This window comes from Orcinus orca, chromosome 20, assembly GCF_937001465.1.
Source record: "Orcinus orca chromosome 20, mOrcOrc1.1, whole genome shotgun sequence".
Taxonomy (NCBI): domain Eukaryota; kingdom Metazoa; phylum Chordata; class Mammalia; order Artiodactyla; family Delphinidae; genus Orcinus; species Orcinus orca.
The window spans coordinates 33,907,062-33,928,225 of NC_064578.1; the positions used below are offsets into that span (position 1 = coordinate 33,907,062).

At 40.0% G+C, this 21,164-nt stretch overlaps 1 protein-coding gene across 3 annotated transcripts in view; it reads right to left on the minus strand.

Moving 5' to 3' along the window:
• Nucleotides 1-987: 987 nt before the first annotated feature.
• HEATR3 (HEAT repeat containing 3) overlaps nt 988-21,164 on the minus strand; it is a 36,737-nt gene continuing 16,560 nt past the window's right edge. For 2 of the 3 annotated variants that reach the window (XM_004264882.3, XM_033418895.2), the window contains 6 exons: nt 21,048-21,130; nt 19,272-19,408; nt 13,167-13,255; nt 8,190-8,333; nt 4,544-4,720; nt 988-1,764 (listed from right to left, as the gene is read on the minus strand). In XM_004264882.3, the coding sequence (XP_004264930.1) occupies nt 1,642-1,764; nt 4,544-4,720; nt 8,190-8,333; nt 13,167-13,255; nt 19,272-19,408; nt 21,048-21,130 (753 nt within the window). In that variant the 3' untranslated portion in view covers nt 988-1,641. The remainder of the gene's footprint in view (nt 1,765-4,543; nt 4,721-8,189; nt 8,334-13,166; nt 13,256-19,271; nt 19,409-21,047; nt 21,131-21,164) is intronic. The other variant, XM_033418894.2, reaches the window with a different exon arrangement.

Below are 21,164 nucleotides of genomic sequence, written 5' to 3' on the forward strand. Positions count from 1 at the left end.
CACCACAACTAAGAGTAGCCCCCGCTTGCCGCAACTGAAGAAAGCCCCCAGGCATCAACGAAGACCCAACGTAGCCAAAAATAAATACATACATACATAAATTTATTTTTAAAAAGATATATGCACCATTTGTTCATTGTAGCATTATTCACAGTAGCCAAGACATGGAAACAACCTAAACGCCCATCAGTGGATGTATGGGTAAAGAAAACGTACTGTATATACACAATGGGATAGTATTCAGCCATAAAAAAGAAGGAAATCCTGCCATTTGTGACAATGTGGGTAGACCTTGAGGACATTATGCTAAGTGAAATACATCAGAGAAAAACAAATACTGTATGATCTCACTCATATGTGGAATCTAAAAAAACAAACAAAAAAACGCCCCAAAACCAAACAACTGAATGCATAGAGAGAATAGATTGTTAGTCGCCCGAGGTGAGCAGTGGGGGGCAAGCAAAATGGGTGAAGGTTGTCAAAAGGTACAGACTTCCAATTATAAGTGACTGGGCATGTCATGTCCAGCACGGGGACTACAGTTAACAATACCGTATTGCACATTTGAAAGTTGCTGAGAGAGTCGATGCTAAAGGTTCTTATCACAAGGAAAAAAAATGTATGTGAGGTGATGGATGTTAACTAAAGTTAAGTCCTGTGCTGGGTATTGGGCCTTTTAACAGGTCAACTGAGATCTACAGTAGGTAAATTTTCAAATCTCCAACAACTCCTCTGATCAGGCAAATAGACAGACAACAGACCCGGTCCAGGGGCCCCACTCCGACAATGATGTGCACTGAAGCTCCCTCCCTTTGCTCCACCTGTCACCGTACTACCTCAAGGACATTGACAGTAATGCTGGAGATTCTTGGTATAAAGTCTTGTTTTTAATAGCACACATATATTCAAAGCAAGATCCATTAGCAAGCAAACACGCAGTAATAGGATTATCTGATATTTTAAAAAAGATCTTCCAAGACACAAAGCTTTCAATTAAAAAGTTATTTATTAAAAAACATATTCTTCCAATTCTGATTCCATTTAAATTCCAATTAAATAAGGAGTGATGTTCCAAAGCAGTATCCGATCAGATCCTTTTGTACAGAGGACGACGATGACCTCATGAGCTCATTAGCTAGTAGTATAGTCTGCTAAATAGTGGTGTATGACTCCAACTCACTCCCCTCTTCACAAAAGGTAAGCATAATTGATATACTTCATACCAAAAAAAATTTATAAAGCTTGTCTTCATATTTCAGTTAAAGATTTAGCTAATATAAAATGATAATGGCTTAAAAGAGCAGCCAAGCAATGCTTCGGATTTTCCTTTTTTGCAAAATTCAAGGAAAACATGATTGTTTGGAAGTGTCTTCACTGCTCGTGAAGAAGCACCTGAGATTTCCTTGTGTTTCCACTCTTCGTGTTTCCAGTGATTAAAATATGCTGGAAACATTTCTGAGAGCACTAGAAATGCCACACAGATCCCAGAGCTTTTAAGAGTTTCTGATAGGTTCTGGAGTTTTTATGAACTTCAAATTAGTGTACAGGCATTAAAAAATGACTTTCAGGAACACACACACTGAAAGGAAACCCTCTAGTATTCTTCAGCTTTGAACGCTCTGAGACGAGGACTGGTCTCTTTCAAGTAGTCAGTTTTTTCTCAACAGTTTCTTGATAAGCGACAAACCTTCTCAAGTTCATCTTCACGTTGTCAAGAACACACAGCTGATCTGGACTGTATTTAGCTCTCCCTTCTTTCCGTATCTGCCAAAAATATATCATATGTGATTTGGTATATATCACTAATTCCTTTAAATAAGAAAGCATTTAATTTGTGGTGTATTTATTTTTAGAACAAACAGCAGTCAGATTTTGGTGAAACATTTTCACTTCCAAGGTGATGGAACACAGTACATTAGCCATAATAAAGATAAATTAAGATTGTGCACCTTTTAACTGATAGTTACAAGAACAACTGAATTGTAGACTTTAAAAGAATGAGTTGTATGGTATGTGAACTATACCTCACCTCTAATCCAGAGCCATGGTTCTGAAATTTTAGCATCTGGAAGGCTTGTTAAAAACCAGACTGGTGGGCCTATCCACACAGTTTCTGATTTTCAGTAGGTCTGGAGCTGGGCCTGAGAATTTGCATTTGTAACAAGTTACCAGGTGATGCTGGCGCTGTGGATACAGGACACTTTTGAGGACAGCTGCTCTAAAGAAGTTTTTTGGTAAAATGCATTGTATTGTGTTTAGATGCAATTTGGGGCTAAATATATACCAAACAGCCTTTAATGCAACTGTGGCTTCATTCACAAAGGAGCTTCATATAAAAAACTACATGCTGCCGTTCTGGCTAACAGAGAAATTTCATCAGGGCTTTATAGCTTTGAGAAAAGAAAAACAATTAAATATCACCATCACTGCAAGGCATATTAAGTAGGAAAATCAATCAGAACAATGGACATTCCAGAGGTTAGGGGTTACTTTCCTAGTTCACAGTTTACATCACTGCTCTCTAAGCATTCGCTTCTACACAGTCTGATGACTCAACTGCATCTGCTTTCCTTGCAGCTGCAGGGAAAGGGGACATTTTCTCCTTACCATGCAGACTGCTTTTTCAGAAGTTTAAAGGGCCTGTGATCTTTAAGAACAATGTGGACACCCTCCACGTACTGGTATGGAAATGTCTCTAGGAGACAGTGTTAAATAAAAGCACAAAAAGGACAGGAATGTGAATATATTATACTACCTTTTGGATAATGAAGGGGGAAAATACTAAGGTGCATTTGTCTTTGCTTAGAGAAACACCATTCAATTTGGTTACCCATGAGACAGGGAACAGGTGGGAATAAAACTTCTCACTGCTTAAAAAATAAACACTAGGTCTTTGGGATCGGGGTGGGTAAAATGGGTGAAGGTGGTCAAAAGGTACACACTTCGGTTCCCGCTGACCCCTGAACAATGCAGTGGTTAGGGCGTCAACTCCCCACCCCCCAGTCAAAAACCTGGGAATAAGTTTACTGTTGGCCACGGATTCAACCAACTGCGGATGATGCAGTACTGTAGTATTTACCACGGAAGAAAATCTGTGTATTTAAGTGGATCTGCCCCGTGTTATTCAAGGATCAACTGTATAAGAGAAATAAGTCCTGGGGATGTAATGTATAGCAAGGTGATGACAGTTAACAACACTGTACTATATATCTGAAAGTGACTAAGAGAGTAGGTCTTATAAGTTTTCATTACAAGAAAAAAATTTGTAACTATGTGTGGTGATGAATGTTAACTAAACTTATTGCGGTAATCATTTTGCAATAGATACATATATCAAATTATTATGTTGTATACCTAAAACTGACACTATATGTCAATTACATCTCAAAACAAAACAAAACCCAGACAAAGAAACAAACAATACTACAGGCTTAAACAAAGCATAATTAAGAGTAAACTGATCAATTTTCCCCCCTCAAGACTAAAGTCACCTACTGGTGAAGCTTAACTCAGTAAGTGTCAGCCACTATCACTACATTTTTAAATGTGGGATGCCAAAACATGAAAATGTTAAAAACAAACCAATTATTAATGTTCCTAAACTAATACTGATGTAACTGTGACACAGAATGTGCACGGCATGTGCTATTTTTTTCTTCTGCAAAAGAAAACTATTTTTTATGCCTTAAAAAAATTCAAAAAGTTTAAATTTCTAAACATACAATCACATTCACCTAAAAACTTATCACAGAGCTCTGGCCACAGGAACTGAATTCTGCCTTAGAAGCTTGTTAGAGAAAAGAAACACGTATTGGAAAGCAACAAAAGTAAGCTACTTTTCCATTAAAGCCTCTATTCTCTTGACAAAGCTTTAAAAGCAAAAGTTTAATTTAAAATGTAAAAGCAAAAAATACAAATATTTTTATTTCTCAAAATGAAATAGAGATTTAGATAAGAGGAGAATTGATAAACTTACATTCGTGGACATGTGATCAAACGCTGTTTTTAAAATTTCTGATTGCCTTCCCCCAACCACTAAAACAGTTTTTGAACATTATTTTTTTGACTCAAAGTTAGCTTTGATGCTTCTGATGAATCAGTCAATCAATCAATCAATAAAAGGGTAAATGAAGGTAGCTACGTTCTCCATTAGAGGCCAACTTGGAGTTTGTTTGCCTTTTTTTCAGAGCACCAAAGGGAAATATTCGTAACAATGAAATCAGCCTATAATGCATTACATGATATAAAATAAATTTAACATGTCTATGAAAGTGCTTTGCAGGCCAGACTGTAGTGCTTACACATAAGCACTGTTAACATTTCTAAACCGCTGCAGAAACAGGAACGTGTCGACACCATTTTGGCTCACGTCACAGTGATTCAACAGAAAGGGAGACTGAGCCCTGACTCAGCCAACAAGCGTTTACACAGAACTGGGGATGGAGTGCTATATGAATCACTGAGATTGCACGGAGGGAACCACACACACCCGCCTCCCACAGAACGCTGAGACTTCAGCATTTCTAAATAAAATGCTACATACCTTCATTTTGAAGACTGGCTGGAATTCCTTCAGAGCAGATAACAATTTAATTTGAACTGAGGCCCTTTCAGCTTCCTTACCATCTGCAAAAACATCAAAGAGGGCATCCAAAGCCTCTCCTGCTACTACAAGGGAGGGATCTTTGGTGGCAACCTCAAGCAGAAAGCACCCGATGGTCTGGAGACAACAAAACACAGTTATCATCCAACATCCTGAGTCAGCTTTCGAAATAAGTACTAACTCTAAAGGTGACAACAATTCACGCATAAAATTTTACATAAAAATGCTAGGGAGGGACTTTCCTGGCAGTCCAGTTAAGACTCTGTACTTCCACTGCAGGGGGCGTGGGTGTGATCCCTGGTTGAGGAACTAAGATCCCACAGCCATGCGGTGTGGCCCATAAATAAATAAATAAATAAATAAATGCTAGGGAAAAATTTAAACTTTAAAAAGATCAAAGGCAACACATATTTATAAAAATACCAAGTATAACATAAGCAAGATAAATTTAAAATCGTAGAGTTTATATTCCTAAATAAAATGAATTAAGATCCATAAATGATATATGAAAGACAGATATTGGAAGTTATTAAAATTTCCTTTCTATCTCCGTCAAAAAGGCTTTTCCCATGGTGTCAAAATGCATATAAATATTATCTGTAACAAAAAACCCTTTTTTAAAAATTTTTTTAAATTAATTAATTAATTTATTTATTTATGGCTGCGTTGGGTCTTCATTGCTATGCGCGGGCTTTCTCTAGTTGTGGCGAGTGGGGGCTACTCTTCGTTGCAGTGCGTGGGCTTCTCATTGCAGTGGCTTCTCTTGTTGCAGAGCACGGGGTCTAGGTGCGTGAGCTTCAGTAGTTGTGGCACACGGGCTCAGTAGTTGCAGCTCACGGGCTCTAGAGCGCAGGCTCAGCAGTTGTGGCGAACGGGCCTAGTTGCTCCACAGCACGTGGGATCTTCCCGGCCTAGGGCTTGAATCCACGTCCCCTGCATTGGCAGGCGGATTCTTAACCACTGCGCCAGCAGGGAAGCCCCTGCTTTTTAAATTACATGAAAAACACTCTAAGACAATTAAAAAACTAAAGAGCACATAATCTTATTTTGCACCACTGTGATGATTTTTAACATCTACCCATTTCTTTCACAATTAGCTAGCTAATGAACAGACCATTCCCTACCTGCAAAGAATTGTTTAAGAGTAAAGTTATTTTATTTTGGCTGTTCTGCTTCACACTTTATGTCTTAAGGGCGATGTGCACATCTGTATTACGGGTGGGAGAGTGGAAATGCTGAGTCCAGGGCTTCCCTGGTGGCACAGTGGTTGAGACTCTGCCTGCCAATGCAGAGGACACGGGTTCGAGCCCTGGTCTGGGAAGATCCCACATGCCGCGGAGCAACTAAGCCCATGCACCACAGCTACTGAGCTACTGAGCCTGCGCTCTAGAGCCCACAAGCCACAACTACTGAAGCCCACGCGCCTAGAGCCCCGTGCTCCACAACAAGAGAAGCCACCGCAATGAGAAGGCTGCACATCGCAACAAAGAGTAGCCCCCGCTCACCGCAACCAGAGAAAAGCCCGCGCACAGCAACGAAGACCCAACACAGCCAAAAATAAAATAAATAAAATAAAATAAAATAAATTTAAGAAATGCTGAGTCCAAACTCCAGCTCTACCATAAATAACGGGGTGACTCCGGGACAGTTCCGTTACCCACGCTGGGCCTCAATTTTCTCATCTGAATATAAGTGGTCTAGATAACCTCTAGGATAGTATTTAAATTTAGTATCTTATCATACAACATGAAATATACAGCATCACCTACGAAGTAGTTTTACTGAAAAGATTAATCTGAATCGAACCTAGCTTTTAGATCTAACTTCCATCTTGCGGGAGATTCAGAGGATAAAGGAACAAACGTAACGTCACAAGGAAGCAATCAGACAAATCCAGAAGCTGAACATTACGAACCACAACCAACCCAGGAGCTGAGGAGAAAACAGGGGTTGGGAGGTGGCGCAAGAAGGAGCACGGCTCTAGATGAAGAGAGGCTTAGAAGACCCCCAAACAGGCACAACATGTAGACTTGACTTAGATCCTGGTTTAAACAAACCATCCACAAATAGATATTTTTGGAACAACTGGAAAGTTCTGAATATGGACCAGGTATTAGACATATTAAGAAATAACTGTTAATTGTGTACAGCATAATGGTGGTTATATAAGAGAGTGTCCCTCTTGTTAAGATATGCCTACTGAACCCATAGGGGCAAAATACCAGGATGTCTTTAACACACTCAGCAGAGCAACTACTTGAAGTATATATGATAGAAAACTAGTAATTCTTAAATACGCTTGATGGCTATACAAAAATTTACTGTACTTTCTACTTTTCTTCATGCTTGAAAATGTGACTAAATAAAAATATTTTAGAAATCTTATGTTATGCCTGAGAAAAACTCGCTGTTCCCCTAAAGTGGACCTTGGACCTTACAGTCTAAAGGGGTGGGAAGTGATTATACCTACACATGCTCATCGGTATATGTGTACACGTACAGAGCCACACAGCCATGCTCTCTCACTTGGTGTCTATATATAATCAAAATCCCTGGAATGACACAGAAGAGATGGGTAACAGTGGCTGCCTCTCTAGAGTGGAACTGGGGGACCGGATGTTTAGGAGTGGAGATGTGTCTTTGCACTATAGATTCTTTTCTACTTTCCTAAATATTTTGCTATATGCATGTATCACCATTTCAAAATAAGCTTCTAAAAAATACCAGTCACATTGTTTAGCTCTTAGCAAGTTAAGAAAATACTTTATAATAATCAGTTTATAATCCATTATCAGCAATCTACACTTCAGCAATGATGATTAGCACAACAAAGGGTAATTTTACTATTACTGTTCTTTTAGTTACTAGGCTATATCTCTGGCAGTGCAGTTCCTAAGCAACTTGTTGAGATAAAGTGCTGGAAGCAAACATGCTGAGTGAGTTCCTAGTGTGCTGGCACTACCAGAGTTGCTGCTTAAAATTTATGAGAGGTCTTAGGATGAACTGGGTGGCTTTGTGCAGAATGCACTACAGCCTGGTGTGCTGAGGAAGCTGTCTGGACTGTTCCTTCACCAGGAGGAGAATACAACATGTACACATTTAACGCAACAGCAAAGGCAGAGGCATCTTGAACAACTCTGAACCCTGGCCTTCCACTGAAGACAAATTTATTTTTGATAAAACATCTCCGGAGTAAAGTTAAATGGCAAAATGTGACAACTCTTCAAGTACCTATCTGATTCATGGAGTTAGATTAAGCCAAAGGGTATGTTTTAATAATATACCTTAGTAAGCAACTTTTCTTTTTCTTGCAATATATATATATATATTTTTTAGTTTTATTTTTTGGCTGTGCCGCACGGCAGGCGGGATTTTAGTTCCCTGACCAGGGAGCAAACCCATACCCCCTGCATTGGAAGCTTGGAGTCTTAACCACTGGACCACCAGAGAAGTCCCCAGTAAGCAACTTCTCGATATGATTTCTTCTCATGAAGTCCACAGAAGTTTTTAAAATCCCACACCAATAGTCACTCTTCTCCCATTTCTAATGATTTGATGATTTAGGTTGGAAGCATATTGTTTTTACCTTAAGAGTGTCAAGTGTACCATCTTCTTTGGCTAGGACGCTGCCAGTGATTCCTAAAATACTAACCACATTCACCCTCACCCCAACATTACTACTATGGATGCCTGCTCTGCATAGTGTCAACAGCTGGTCGGGAGTCATGCACTGTTGAAAGAGAAGGAGACAGTATTTAGCACGTTAAACTCAGCCAATTCCAACAGCATGTGCAACGGGATTGGCAGGAGTCTCTTCTACAAGAGGCAGGATGCTACAAGTGACACAAACTCTCGGTGGAGAAGTTATTACATATTCTAATCACTCATTAATAACGTTGGTAACTCTGAACTAGGACGAGGCCTGCTCATGTCACTGTCACCACTTTTTCTATCCCATGGCTGTAAGCCTGTAAAAGAACCTTCAGATCCTATTTGTCTCATTTGAAGACTTTCATTCAGAGGTACACAGACCAAAGAGATTCTCATTTCTTTTCAACGTTGATCATAAAAAATATAAATAGGACCATACAGCTTTAATAAAAATGGGCTGAAATCTATACAAGGTAAGAACTGACTCTGAGATTTGTGTGTTATGGTAAATTAATAAAGATTGTAAAACCCATTAAATTATATAGTGCTTCCACCAAGTAGTGATAATTTTCATTTTAAGCTGATTTGAACACACACGTGGACACAGGTATCACAAGAGTGCAAATGTCACTTTCCCTTTCATAGAAACTGAGGGTCAGAAGTTATGTTCTTTCTTTTTTCTTTAGAAGTTACGTTCTTGAAAAAAATTCTCAAATATACAAAGAGAAAATATTTAAAGAGTATGTATTAGAGGCCAACATCATGTGCTATATTTAACAGTAAAACACCAGAGACTTCCCATTAAACTCTGGAACAGGGCCAAGTCTGGGTTAGCACTGCTCTAGAGGTGTGGCCATGCAATGACTAAGGACGGAAGGAAGACAGGCCACCAGAGGAAGGGAGGCGGAAGAACTGCGAAGCCAGGTTCCTGGGAAGAGCATCCACGTGGATTCTGAAATCACCTAGAATCATGACGGGACCAGTGAAAAGTAACAGAAACCAACAGCAGGAATCTTCAAGGAACGAGGGGCGCCCTTGGGGGTGGTGGGTGACTGTAACCAAGAGAGGTGGGGTGGTGTGGTCTAGTGACATGGTACTCAGAACTGGAGGATTTTAGAAAGGAAGCAGTGAGGACGGTTTAGAACTGTAGCTCTCAAACTTCAGAGTGCGTGACAATCACCTAGAGAACTTGTTAAAACACAGACATCTCTGGGCCCCTCCCCAGAGTTTCTGTTTCAGTAGACTGGGGGCAAAGCCCCAGGATTTGCCCTTATACACACAGAGGAAAAAGACCACAGACCCGATAGCAAAATTGGCAAAAGATGGGAAAAGTTACAGAAAAAGAAATGCAAAGGCCCTTAAAACACATGAAAAGATGTCCAACCTCCTCACAGTAAGAGAAATGCAAATTAAAATTGAGATATAATTTCTCACCCATCAGACCACTTAAAATCCAACATTTTGACAACATATTCTTCTGGTGAGGCTCTGGCAGAACAGGCACTCTCAAACGCTGCTGGTGGAGATTCGAAACGCCTCAGACTCTAAGGAGGGGACTACAGCAATACCCAGAGCAAAGCTACAAATCCATCTGTTCTCTGAGCCGGCAAGCCCAATTCTAGGAATCGATCCCAAAGACACAATGGCAATAAACACAACAGAACTTCTGTAAAAAGGCTATTCACTGCAGTTCTATTTGTAATAGCAAAAGATTGGAAACAACTACAATATCCATCGATGCAGACATGTTGAATATGGAATATGTACACAATGGAGTGATATGAAGCTGTAAAAAAGAAATGAGAAACATGTCTATGGTGATTAATAAGGGAGAAGAGCAAAGTACAGAAGCACTACTTTTAAGGAAAGGAGTGGGGCTTCCCTGGTGGTGCAGTGGTTGAGAGTCCGCCTGCTGATGCAGGGACACGGGTTCGTGCCCCGGTCTGGGAGGATCCCACATGCCGCGGAGCGGCTGGGCCCGTGAGCCACGCCGCTGAGCCTGTGCGTCCAGAGCCTGTGCTCCGCCACGGGAGAGCCCACAACAGTGAGAGGCCCGCATACCGCAAAAAAAAAAAAAAAGAAAGAAAAGGACTGAAATACAAATACATACATATTTTGCTTATGTTTTCCAAAAAAGAACAACAGAATGATAAATTAAAAAACCAAAAAGGATGATTACCAACAGCACAAAGGAAAGAACAGGGGCAAAGGGACAGAGGCTAGACCTCTCTAAATATATACATATATATATTCTTTTTGGGGATAAAATATACGTAAAACTTACCATTTCAACCATATTTAAAAGTACAGTTCAGTGGTAGTAAGTACAGTACATTCACACTGTTGTGCAACCGGTTGGTGCAACACCACCGTTCATCCCCAGAACTTCTTCATTGTTCCATACTGCAACCCTGTACCCATTAAACAATGTCTCCCCACACACCCCACCCTTACCCCAACCCCTGGTAACCACTGTTCTACTTTCTGTCCCACAAATTTAACTACTCTAGGTCCCTCATAAGAGGATTCATACAATACTTGTCCTTTTGTGTCTTTCATTTAGCATAATGTCTTCCAGGTTCATCCATGCAGTAGCATGTATCAGAATTTCATTCTTCTTTATAGCTGAATACTATTCCATAGTATGTATATACCATATTTTTCTCTGAATATATCTTGTTTCAGTTTTAACTCTGAAACTGTGTAAATATTTTATATAATTTAAAAATTAAAGCAAACAAAAAATGCTTTAATAAAAGCTGAAACAACTGAAGCTAACTTTATAACAAGCCACAAAGAGAACTTTTCAAGCAACTTTAAAACACAGTAATTCGTATAGTCCTAGAGGGATTTTTTTCCCTAAGGACATGAAGAATCACAAAGAAATCTTAAACTGCATTCAGTAGTGTTATTGTTAGTAATAACACCATTATTTTGAAATTATTAACTATATTCTGTAGGGTAAATAATTAATAATGAGTTTTTAATGATGGTTTAAAAAAGTGGTTATTTTTAGAGACTGCTAGGACATGAACTCATTATTCTAGAAAAAAGGGTGGGGTGGGGGGAGGGAGAATCATACCCTATCTTTTTTAGTATGAAATTTATTTCAAAGTTACCAACTAATTGATGAAATAGGAAGTTTTTATTTATAGAGGAATCACAGCTAATAAATGCTTTAAAAGGAATGACAAAATTAGGATATCTCCATTTTGCAAACCCTATAGTGGTTTGCAAAATAGTGGATCTATACAACAAAAATCACTGGTTGCTACAAGTGAATCCATTGATTAATCTTAACATCACTATTTTACAACAATATGTGATTTGTGATATAAAGTAGAATATACATACAGCACTGTGAATTATTTTTGCCTAAACGATCTGATCCTGAATCTAATTAAGGCTCTAGACCTAGCTCCCAATTTATAGGCAATATGGGAGACAGAGGGACCTGTTAAATAGTAACATTGTTAAAGCAGCCATATCTGAGAATGGGGAAAATTCTTTAGGACAGATGACAGCTTCTTATTCTTCTTCTTCTTTTTAATATTATGGCGTTTTCTGGGTTTTAAAAAAAATTTAATTACTTTATTTATTTTTTATTTTTGGCTGCATTGGGTCTTTATTTTTGGGTGTGCGCGGGCTCTTCTCTGGTTGCGGCCAGCAGGGGCTACTCTTCATTGCAGTGCACGGCTTTCTCATTGTGGTGGCTTATCTTGTTGCAGAGCACAGGCTCTGGGCATTCGGGCTCAGTAGTTGTGGCTCATGGGCTCAGTAATTGTGGCTCGCGGGCTCTAGAGTGCAGGCTCAGCAGTTGTGGTGCGCGGGCTTAGTTGCTCCACGGCATGTGGGATCTTCCTGGACCAGGGCTCGAACCCGTGTCCCCTGCATTGGCAGGCGGATTCTCAACCACTGCGCCACCAGGGAAACCCGATAGCTTCTTCGATGAATAAATAGTATGGGGAATGGCGGGCAGGCAGGGGAAATGTTATAAATTCAGAGATTTAAGAATCTGTCAGTATACTAAAAACTACTGAATTGTATACTTTAAATGGGTGAACTGTATGGTATGCGAATTCAATCTCACTAACCCCGTTAAAATATATGTATTTAAGAGACCAAAATACCAACTAAGAACAATACATGCATCCTACTTAGATGCTGATTTGAACAAACCAATTGAAAAAAAAAACATTTAAAAAGTCATCAGGGGAAACTGAACTCAGACTGCATATCGAATGATAATTTTAAAACACCTGTTGATTTGGGGGTTTGGGATAATGGTATTGCGGTTAAGATTTTTAAAAGTTCATTTTCTGTCACCGACACATATGAAGCACACAATAAAACACTCATGGGTGAAATAACATGATTTGCTTTAACTATTCCAAGAAGCTAAAACCAAAATGTAGGGGAAGTGAGAGAAACAAGAGTGGCAAGATGTTGGCAACTTGTTGACACTTGGTGATAATGCGTTCAGGTAGCAATACTATTACCTCTGCCTTTAGAAATGTTTGAAAATTTCCTTCATAAAAAGTAAAAAATAAACGTGATAAGGCACCTATCACAGAGGTGCAGACAGATCACTGTGGAGGACCTGGAGAACATGCCTATACATTTCTGTCATAAAATGTTTTAAAAAAGACAAATGATTTCCAGAGAAAATACTTACAACACAAATGCCAAACACATTATATCAACTAAAAAACTGTGTATGTTTTGCGGGTGGGGGTGGTGGGGAGAAGGAAAAGATTTTACTTTTATACTTTCGGTACTTTTGTTTCCACTTTACGAGGATCATGCATTACTCTTTCAATAGAAATAAATACTTAAAAACAGTTAAGCAATAAATTTTGCCTCCATAATACAGAATCTTGGCTAGTTCCACAAAAAAATTTTAAAACCTTACCTGAGGAATGTTCTTGGAGGCCACCGTTTGCAAAAGGGCCCTCAAGGCACTACTTATAGCTTCTAAAAAGTCAACATGCTTAGCAAAATCTAAAACACAAAAGTGAAATATAAATTTGTTTTTGTCTTTCTCTAAGAAGAGTTATTTATAGAAAAAGAGTCAAAATAAAGCATGTTAAATGTTAATATATGCTACAATATTAAAAACATTTGATATTTAAGCCCAAACTTCCACTTCACAGCTCCCTGTGAACTGCATATTTGAGTCGGAAAGATGACCACGATTGAAATAATCAGGATAGTCCTGAGAGTCCTTGACTTGTAGATGCTGGATTTTCATTTAACTCACACTGTAGCACGTGATAAGCCTGAGTTAACCTTTGTAGACTGAATTCAGCTTTTCACAGATTGCTATCACGGTGCTGGGCAGACATAGGGTAGAGTCATCTCCCAAGTCAGAGTGCCTCCTCGCCAACCCAAGCCCACTGCCCAGCCAAGAAGTGTTGCTTGTGCAGGGCCAGGCCACTATGCCTCTGGTTTTCAGTGGCTCCTGTAGTTTTTACTGACCCAGCTTCCCCTTCTCACTCTTGCTCATTTTTACTCTTTTCTTATTGTCCCTTCTTCCCACACAGGATAAACAGAACAACAGCAATAAACAATTATGCTAACACAGCCATATAGGAGAGTGAGGACCGCCTAGGTGAGCTGGCTCCCTAACCCCTTTGGTGGAAGGGAAAGCAATTGATGTGGTGTGATAGGTTATATTTTCCAAAAATAGCCACAACAGGGCTTCCCTGGTGGCGCAGTGGTTAAGAATCCGCCTGCCAATGCAGGGGACACGGGTTCGAGCCCTGGTCTGGGAAGATCCCACATGCCGCGGAGCAACTAAGCCCGTGCGCCACAACTACTGAGCCTGCGCTGTAGAGCCCACAAGCCACAACTACTGAAACCTGCGTGCCCTGAGCCCATGCTCCGCAACAAAAGAAGCCACTGCAATGAGAAGCCCGCGCACCGCAACGAAGAGTAGCCCCACTCGCTGCAACTACAGAAAGCCCGTGTGCAGCAGCGAAGCCCCAACACAGCCAAAAATAAAAAAACAAATAAATAAATAAATGTGTTTTTTTTAAAAACCCAATAAATTGATTTAAAATAGAAAAAAATAGCCACAAGAGTATTTCCAGTTCTGCATGATCTTGCAGAACCTTGCCACTTCCCATAAAGACTGTGGAGTCTATTTCCCCTCCCCTTGAACCTGGGTGGGACTTTGTGGCTTCTCCAACCAGGACAACATGTGAAAGTGACAGGCTAAGTGGTAAAAGGCATGACTTCCACCTGACTCACATGCCTTTGCCCTCTCCTCTCTCTCAACTCTCGCCCTTGGAACCCAGCCACCATATTATGGAAGCCCAGGTCACATGAAGGGGTCAGAGGTGGGTGTTCTGGCTGACAGCCCCAAACCAACTACCAGACATGTGAGTGAATAGGCCTCAGATGATTCTGGCTCCCAGTCTTCCAGCAGAGGCCCTAGGCTAGGGTTTCTCAACTTCAGCACTATGGACATTTTGGACCAGATCATTCTTTGTGGTGCATGTGGAGTCGCCTGGGCACTAGGATATTTAACAACATCTCTGGCCTCTACCCTCTAGATACCAGCAGCAACCCCCAAATTGTAACAACAGAAAAGGTCTCCAGACATTGACAAAAGTCCTCGGGGGGCAAAAACTGCTGCCAGTTGAGACACACTGGCCTAGACATCATGGGGTAGAGAAAACCATCTCCGCTGGACCCTTTCTAAATCCCTGACCCACAGAAACCATGAGAAATAGCATACGATTACTGCTGTTTTAAGCCAGCAAGTTTTGGGGTGATTTGTTATACAGCAGGAGACACTGTGTCCTTCTCCTCTGTGGTGTCCTTGGCCAAATAGAGATTCTGATGCCCCTTTCTGGGCCGCATGAGAGCAAGGCAGCTTCTGCAAAGACTGGAATTAAGGCTTGTCTTATCTTTCGGCTCTCTCATTTTCAGATATATGTTATGCACAGAGGTAGGGAATTCCTGTAAGTATCACAGAACAGATACTAGGATACTTTAGGATCAGACAGACCAGGGACAGGATCCAGCCTTTGACATTATGTGACCTCTCATTTTGGTCTCAGCCCAAGTGTTAGCTCCTCAAAGGGGCCTTTCCATACTAACTAGTGCGACACCTCATACCATTCTGCTTTTATGTTTTTCCTTCCTAGCAAAAATGACCTTAAACCTTTATTTATATGAAAATGCAAGCTCCATGAGCATGGCGGCCTTGCCTATCTTGTTTATGCCTGTATACCTTGGACCTGGAACAGCGCAAGGCATAAAGTAAGTCAATAAATAAATAGTTGTTAAAAGAAGGAACCCCCCTGAAAAAAGTTCCTAAACCTCTAAATCTCAGCGTCCCCATCAGGCAGGTGGAGTAATAAATGCCTAGCTCATAAAACCTAGTACCTAACAGGCCCTCAAAAATTGGTATAAAATTGTTACTATTAAACTTCCAAAAGTCACCATACTGGCTCTGAAAAGTAACTTATATTTGATTAAAGCTGTAAGTGTAGTCCTGGAAATCTGTCAGCTGCACATAAAACTATTAAACCATGTTATGCAGAACTAACTTGATACAAACTAGAACACATCTCAGAACCAATTTTTTTTCTATCCTCTATTCTTAGGAAAATAACAATTACCTTAGATTCAAAATCCTAATCTAAACTACACTACTGTTTTATATTACGTGAAATTCATATTTTCCCTAAATTTGGATGATTTTTATTTAATTCACATTTCTGTTCATTTATCCAAATTAGGGAAGGAAGTTCAAACAACTCTGCCTTTCTGAGAAATTCTCAGTAAAAGGTCAAGACATGTGGTATTGTCAAAAGAAATTAAGTAAATGTCAAAAGAAGTTAAACAAAAGAGGTGATTCAAAATGTCTTTCCCCGCAACAACTTTGTACAGCATCTAAGAATTTGTAGCACACCTAAATGTAGGTAAATAGTCAACCCACAAGTAATCAAGCAGCAAATTATATTTAGGTGAATTCTGCAGACTGATTTTCAATGTTCTGATGTGGAATAAAAACCATATCCCAGAATGGGTGCTACCACCATTCTAACTGTAATGAAAATGAGCTTTCTGCTCCCCAAAATCTAGGGTAGCAGGGAATCCTAAATGATTTTAGAACCCGCGTAATGGAAAAAATGACAAACTGACCCAATCTGCAAATACAACATTGCTAAAAATTTCTTATGTTTTGAAGATCAATATTTTAAATGAAGGAGACAAAGATGTTGGTGTTTTGAACACAAGGACCAGACTCTACTAAAAACTTGCTCATTTTATCTCTGATGTCAGCCACAAATCTATGGAGGTATGTATCAAAAATTTTATAAGTATTCAGAACTGTATTTCAGCAGCAAAACTAAAACAAGTTAAATACAATACAGCTGTACGATCCTCATACATTTAACTCTCAAACACACAAGAGAGAAATTTAGCCCCATTCTCCCCACCAAATTCTTCAATAACAGTTCACATTATCCATGTAGAGCTCACAGGGTTATACTATTTTATAAATCCCAAATATTTGAAAAGACTATACTAGAATAGTATAAGCAATTATCCTTTATCAAAAATTTCATTCTGATAAAAAGGTTATGTCTATAATAGCTAGGAAACTGGAATTTATTAAAAATCTAAGTGCTTAATTATACTTTCTCACAATTCAGAAACTTTCCATTATTTCTCTAAGGCTCAGCTTGTTATGGTTTTCCTATGATCTTTCCAGGTAATAAATGAGCCTGTACCAGTGACCAAGAACAGCCAGCTGAACTAGGAGAAACACACCTAAGTGTGTTCTGCATAAGCAGAGGCACAGAATATGTGCACTTACTTCCAGTGAAATAAACTCTTCATGCTGGCAGGGGATGGGGCTTGTGGGACCTTGACTGGACTCTCATGGAGAAATGGCCCAGAGGAAAGAGATGGCAATTGTGAAACTAGGGCAAACAGGGTTCTCTCAGGTTAAGCAGGTCTTGGAAGCACTAAGAGGTCTGGGTAGGTCCTGCTCGCCTGGGGGCCTAGCTGTGGACTCCCCTATCTGGCCCTGCCCGTTGCAGGGAGCCCATGGGAATGCGTGGATGGGAGGGGACATGAGCAATAGCAGTCTCCCCCAGCCACCCCTCCACAGGACATCCTGCTGGGCTGACGGAAACCATCCCTCTTGCCCCCCATGCCAGCCAGATCTCGTTAGGTTTATAAGGCTGGGAGAGAAATATAAAGCTATAGTCATCAGCTCACAATGACCAGTCACCTCTGTGCTCCAGAGCTGGCCCAGTACGGGCTTGGAACGGGAGTGGGGCTAATACTGCTCACATCCTGTTCAACATCCTGTCTTAGGTATGGCTGGGCATGTGGTTTTCACATGACGGCACCAGCTAAAGAATACACAGCGTGAGATCACTTGAAAACTCCACCTGTTAATGGACAAATATTGATAACTATATAATGAGTTTCTAAATATTTATTTATTTAATCTTTAAAAATTAATCTAGAACTTCTAAAACATGCACCATTAAATACACAGCACCTCTTCATAGAGTGCAAGATAGATGTCTTAAAGAATCAGAGACCGCCTCTTGAAGGAATGCTTATACAGAAACTTGTATTTAGTGAAAAGTGACCATATTTTGATCTTCTAAGAGTTTCAGCTCTTGGACTTAGTACTGTGTCTGAGAAGGGGAAATGTTAAACAGTTTTGCACAGAAATAGAGCAGATTCACATCTCCCATATTAACCCTCACTCCAGACACACATGCCGGATAGAGTAACACGAAGAATTTTCCTTTACTATGTAAAATACCTCTATTTCCTTTCTCGGTTTTGTTTGAGCTCCTATAGTTTAATGTGCCGAAGTTAAATGAGATTCTACTACAGTGAACTATGACAATCTGTTAGAAGAGCATGCATTATACACTGTACAGCTAGGTCATTTCAAAAGAACAGTTAACAAATAGTCTATGATATTGCTTGTATGTGGAATCTAAAAAATGATACAAATGAACTGATATACAAAACAGAGTCACAGATGTAGAAAACAAACTTATGGTTACCAGGGGGAAGGAGGGGAGGGATAAACTGGGAGAGTGGGACTGACATATACACACTACTATATATAAAATAGATAACTAATAAGGACCTACTATATAACACAGGGAACCCTTCTCAATACTCTGTAATGACCTACATGGGAAAACAATCTAAAAAACAGTGGGTATATGTATAACTGATTCACTTTGCTGTACAGCAGAAACTTACACAACACTGTAAATCAACTATACTCCAGTAAAAATTAAAAAAAAAAAAAAGAACACCTATCTAATGTACAGTATCTCTCTAGGTTTCTGCGTACAAATGAAATTAATCTGTATCAGATACCTGTAACTTAAAGATTCAGCTTGTACCATGCAAAGGTATTTGAAGAAAGAGATGTATTAGAAAAAAAGCAAGGTGTAGAACTGTGTGTACGGTAGTCTATCATTTGCCTTAAAAATACACATACATACTTTGGTATCGAGAATCTCTCTGGAAGAATACACAAGAAACTGGCCACAGTGACCAATTCTGGGAGAGGAACTGGGTAGTGTGAGAAAAAGGAGGGAGGCTTTCCACTTTATGTGCTCTCAAACCTTGTGAATTCTGTCATACACATCTGTAGCACCCCATCAAATATAAATCAAACGATTTTATATTTAAGAAGAAAACTAAGGAATAGAGAATTACCCAAATATTTTAATGAACCCTAATATTTACGATATTTGTGATGCAGCCTTGATTGTCCTGACGTAACTGGATGCAAGCAATTTTAATGAAAAAGGTAATTATACCCCAGAGGCCTGCCTGCATACTTTGTTGACTCTATCCCACCGGCAACTATAAATATATGACTGCTAGTGTCTGGGAAAGGTTTCTGCAGGTTGGATGAGAGACCGTATAATTACAAACTCCAAGTTCCTGGCCCTTCAAAATTCTGCTCCATCCCAGTCGTTTTTCACAATAAGGCCTAAATATTTACCTGGCTGAGAAAAAAGCAGTTGTGACAGATGCTGTGCAAGTGTCTGAAGGGCTGCAGGTCCTCCCAGATGGTCCACATCCAGGAGGGAGACAAGGCTCTGGAGACACACGAGGGCTCTGCATTGTATAGTGCTCATTCTGCAAAGGAAGAGAGAGAATGCTGTCTGTTCCTCTCACAGTAACCCAGCAGAATTCAGCACTGACCTTGAAACTAAGTGTCAGATTCTGACAGGGACCATATGTAAGCAGAAGGAGGTCTAGGGCAGTGAGCAAGGATTCGTAAAGTGAACTGTTAATCCTACCAGATCAGGCTTCCCTGGTGGCGCAGTGGTGGAGAGTCCGCCTGCCAATGCAGGGGACACGGGTTCGTGCCCCGGGCCGGGAAGATTCCACATGCCGCGGAGCGGCTGGGCCCGTGAGCCATGGCCGCTGAGCCTGCGCGTCCGGAGCCCGTGCTCCGCAACGGGAGAGGCCACAACAGTGAGAGGCCCGCGTATCGCAAAAAAAAAAAAAAAAAAAAAAAAAAATCCTACCACATCAAACTGCTTGAGCACTCAAGGCCTCTGAGGCACAGCGCATTTATGAGTCACATGGAATCTGCTTGAGAAAAATTTCTATGCATGGCAGTATCTTTAAAATTATTTTTAATTGTGAGATATGACATACATAAAGCGCTCAACAAATATAACGGTTTACAAAGCAAACACCTGTGCATCTAGGTAGGAAATAAACAATGCTAGCACTATTTAAAGGACATGGAAGCAACCTAAATGTCCAACGACAGATGAATGGATAAAGAAGATGTGGCGTATTTATACAATGGAACATTACTCAGACATAAAAAAGAATGAAATAACGCCACCTGCAGTAACATGGATGGACCTAGAGATTATCATACTAAGTGAACTAAGCCAGAAAGACAAACGTCATATGATATCGCTTATAGGTGGAAACTAAAAAAAAAAAAAAGATACAAATGAACTTATTTACAAAACAGAAATAGACCCACAGACATAGAAAACAAACTTATGGTTGCCAAAGGGGAAAGGGGGGGAGGGATAAATCAGGAGTTTGGGATTAACATACACACACTACTATATATAAAATAGTTAGGCAACAAGGACCTACTGTATAACACAGAGAACTATAGGGTAATAACCTATAAGGGAAAAGAATCTGAAAAAGAATACATATATATCTGAAACACTGCTGTACACCTGAAACTAACACAACACTGTAAATCAACTATACTTCAATTAAAAAAAAAAGAAAAGAAATGCTGCTAGCACCCTCACGGCCCACCTATCCCTTCCCTATCACGCCCCACCTCCTTGACCCCAAAGGTCACCACTCTCCAGACTTTTATAGCAGACATTTCCTTGCTTTTCTTTACAGGTTTACCACCTATGTATGCATCACTAAAGGAAACAGTTTAGTGTCAGTGTTCTAGTTCAGATTTTTTATTGCTGCATGTGTTAATCTAATGTGTTAAGAAGTAGCTCAGCTGTATGTATTCTACTGTATGATTATGTCAGCACTTATTTATCCATTCTGCCACTGATGGACATTGGGGTTGTTTCCAAGTAGGGGCAACTGTGAACCACACTGCTACGTGCACTCTCCTGTCTTAGTGAACATATGGGCAGACTTCTCCAGGGAACATACACAGGACAAAGGGGGAGAGATCCTGAAGGGGGAGTCGGCATCTTCCATTGAATGGTCCATCATTTCATATAATAACAATGACAAATGGTTTTGAAACTAGAAAAGTTCTTACTTTCTAATCAAAGGTTTCCAACTGGGGTTCCTGGAACACACGTCAACTGCAGTGCTGTTTGGAAAGGCAGTTTTCTCAAAAATCTAAATTTAAAAAGGAAGTAAGGCAAAGGTTAAA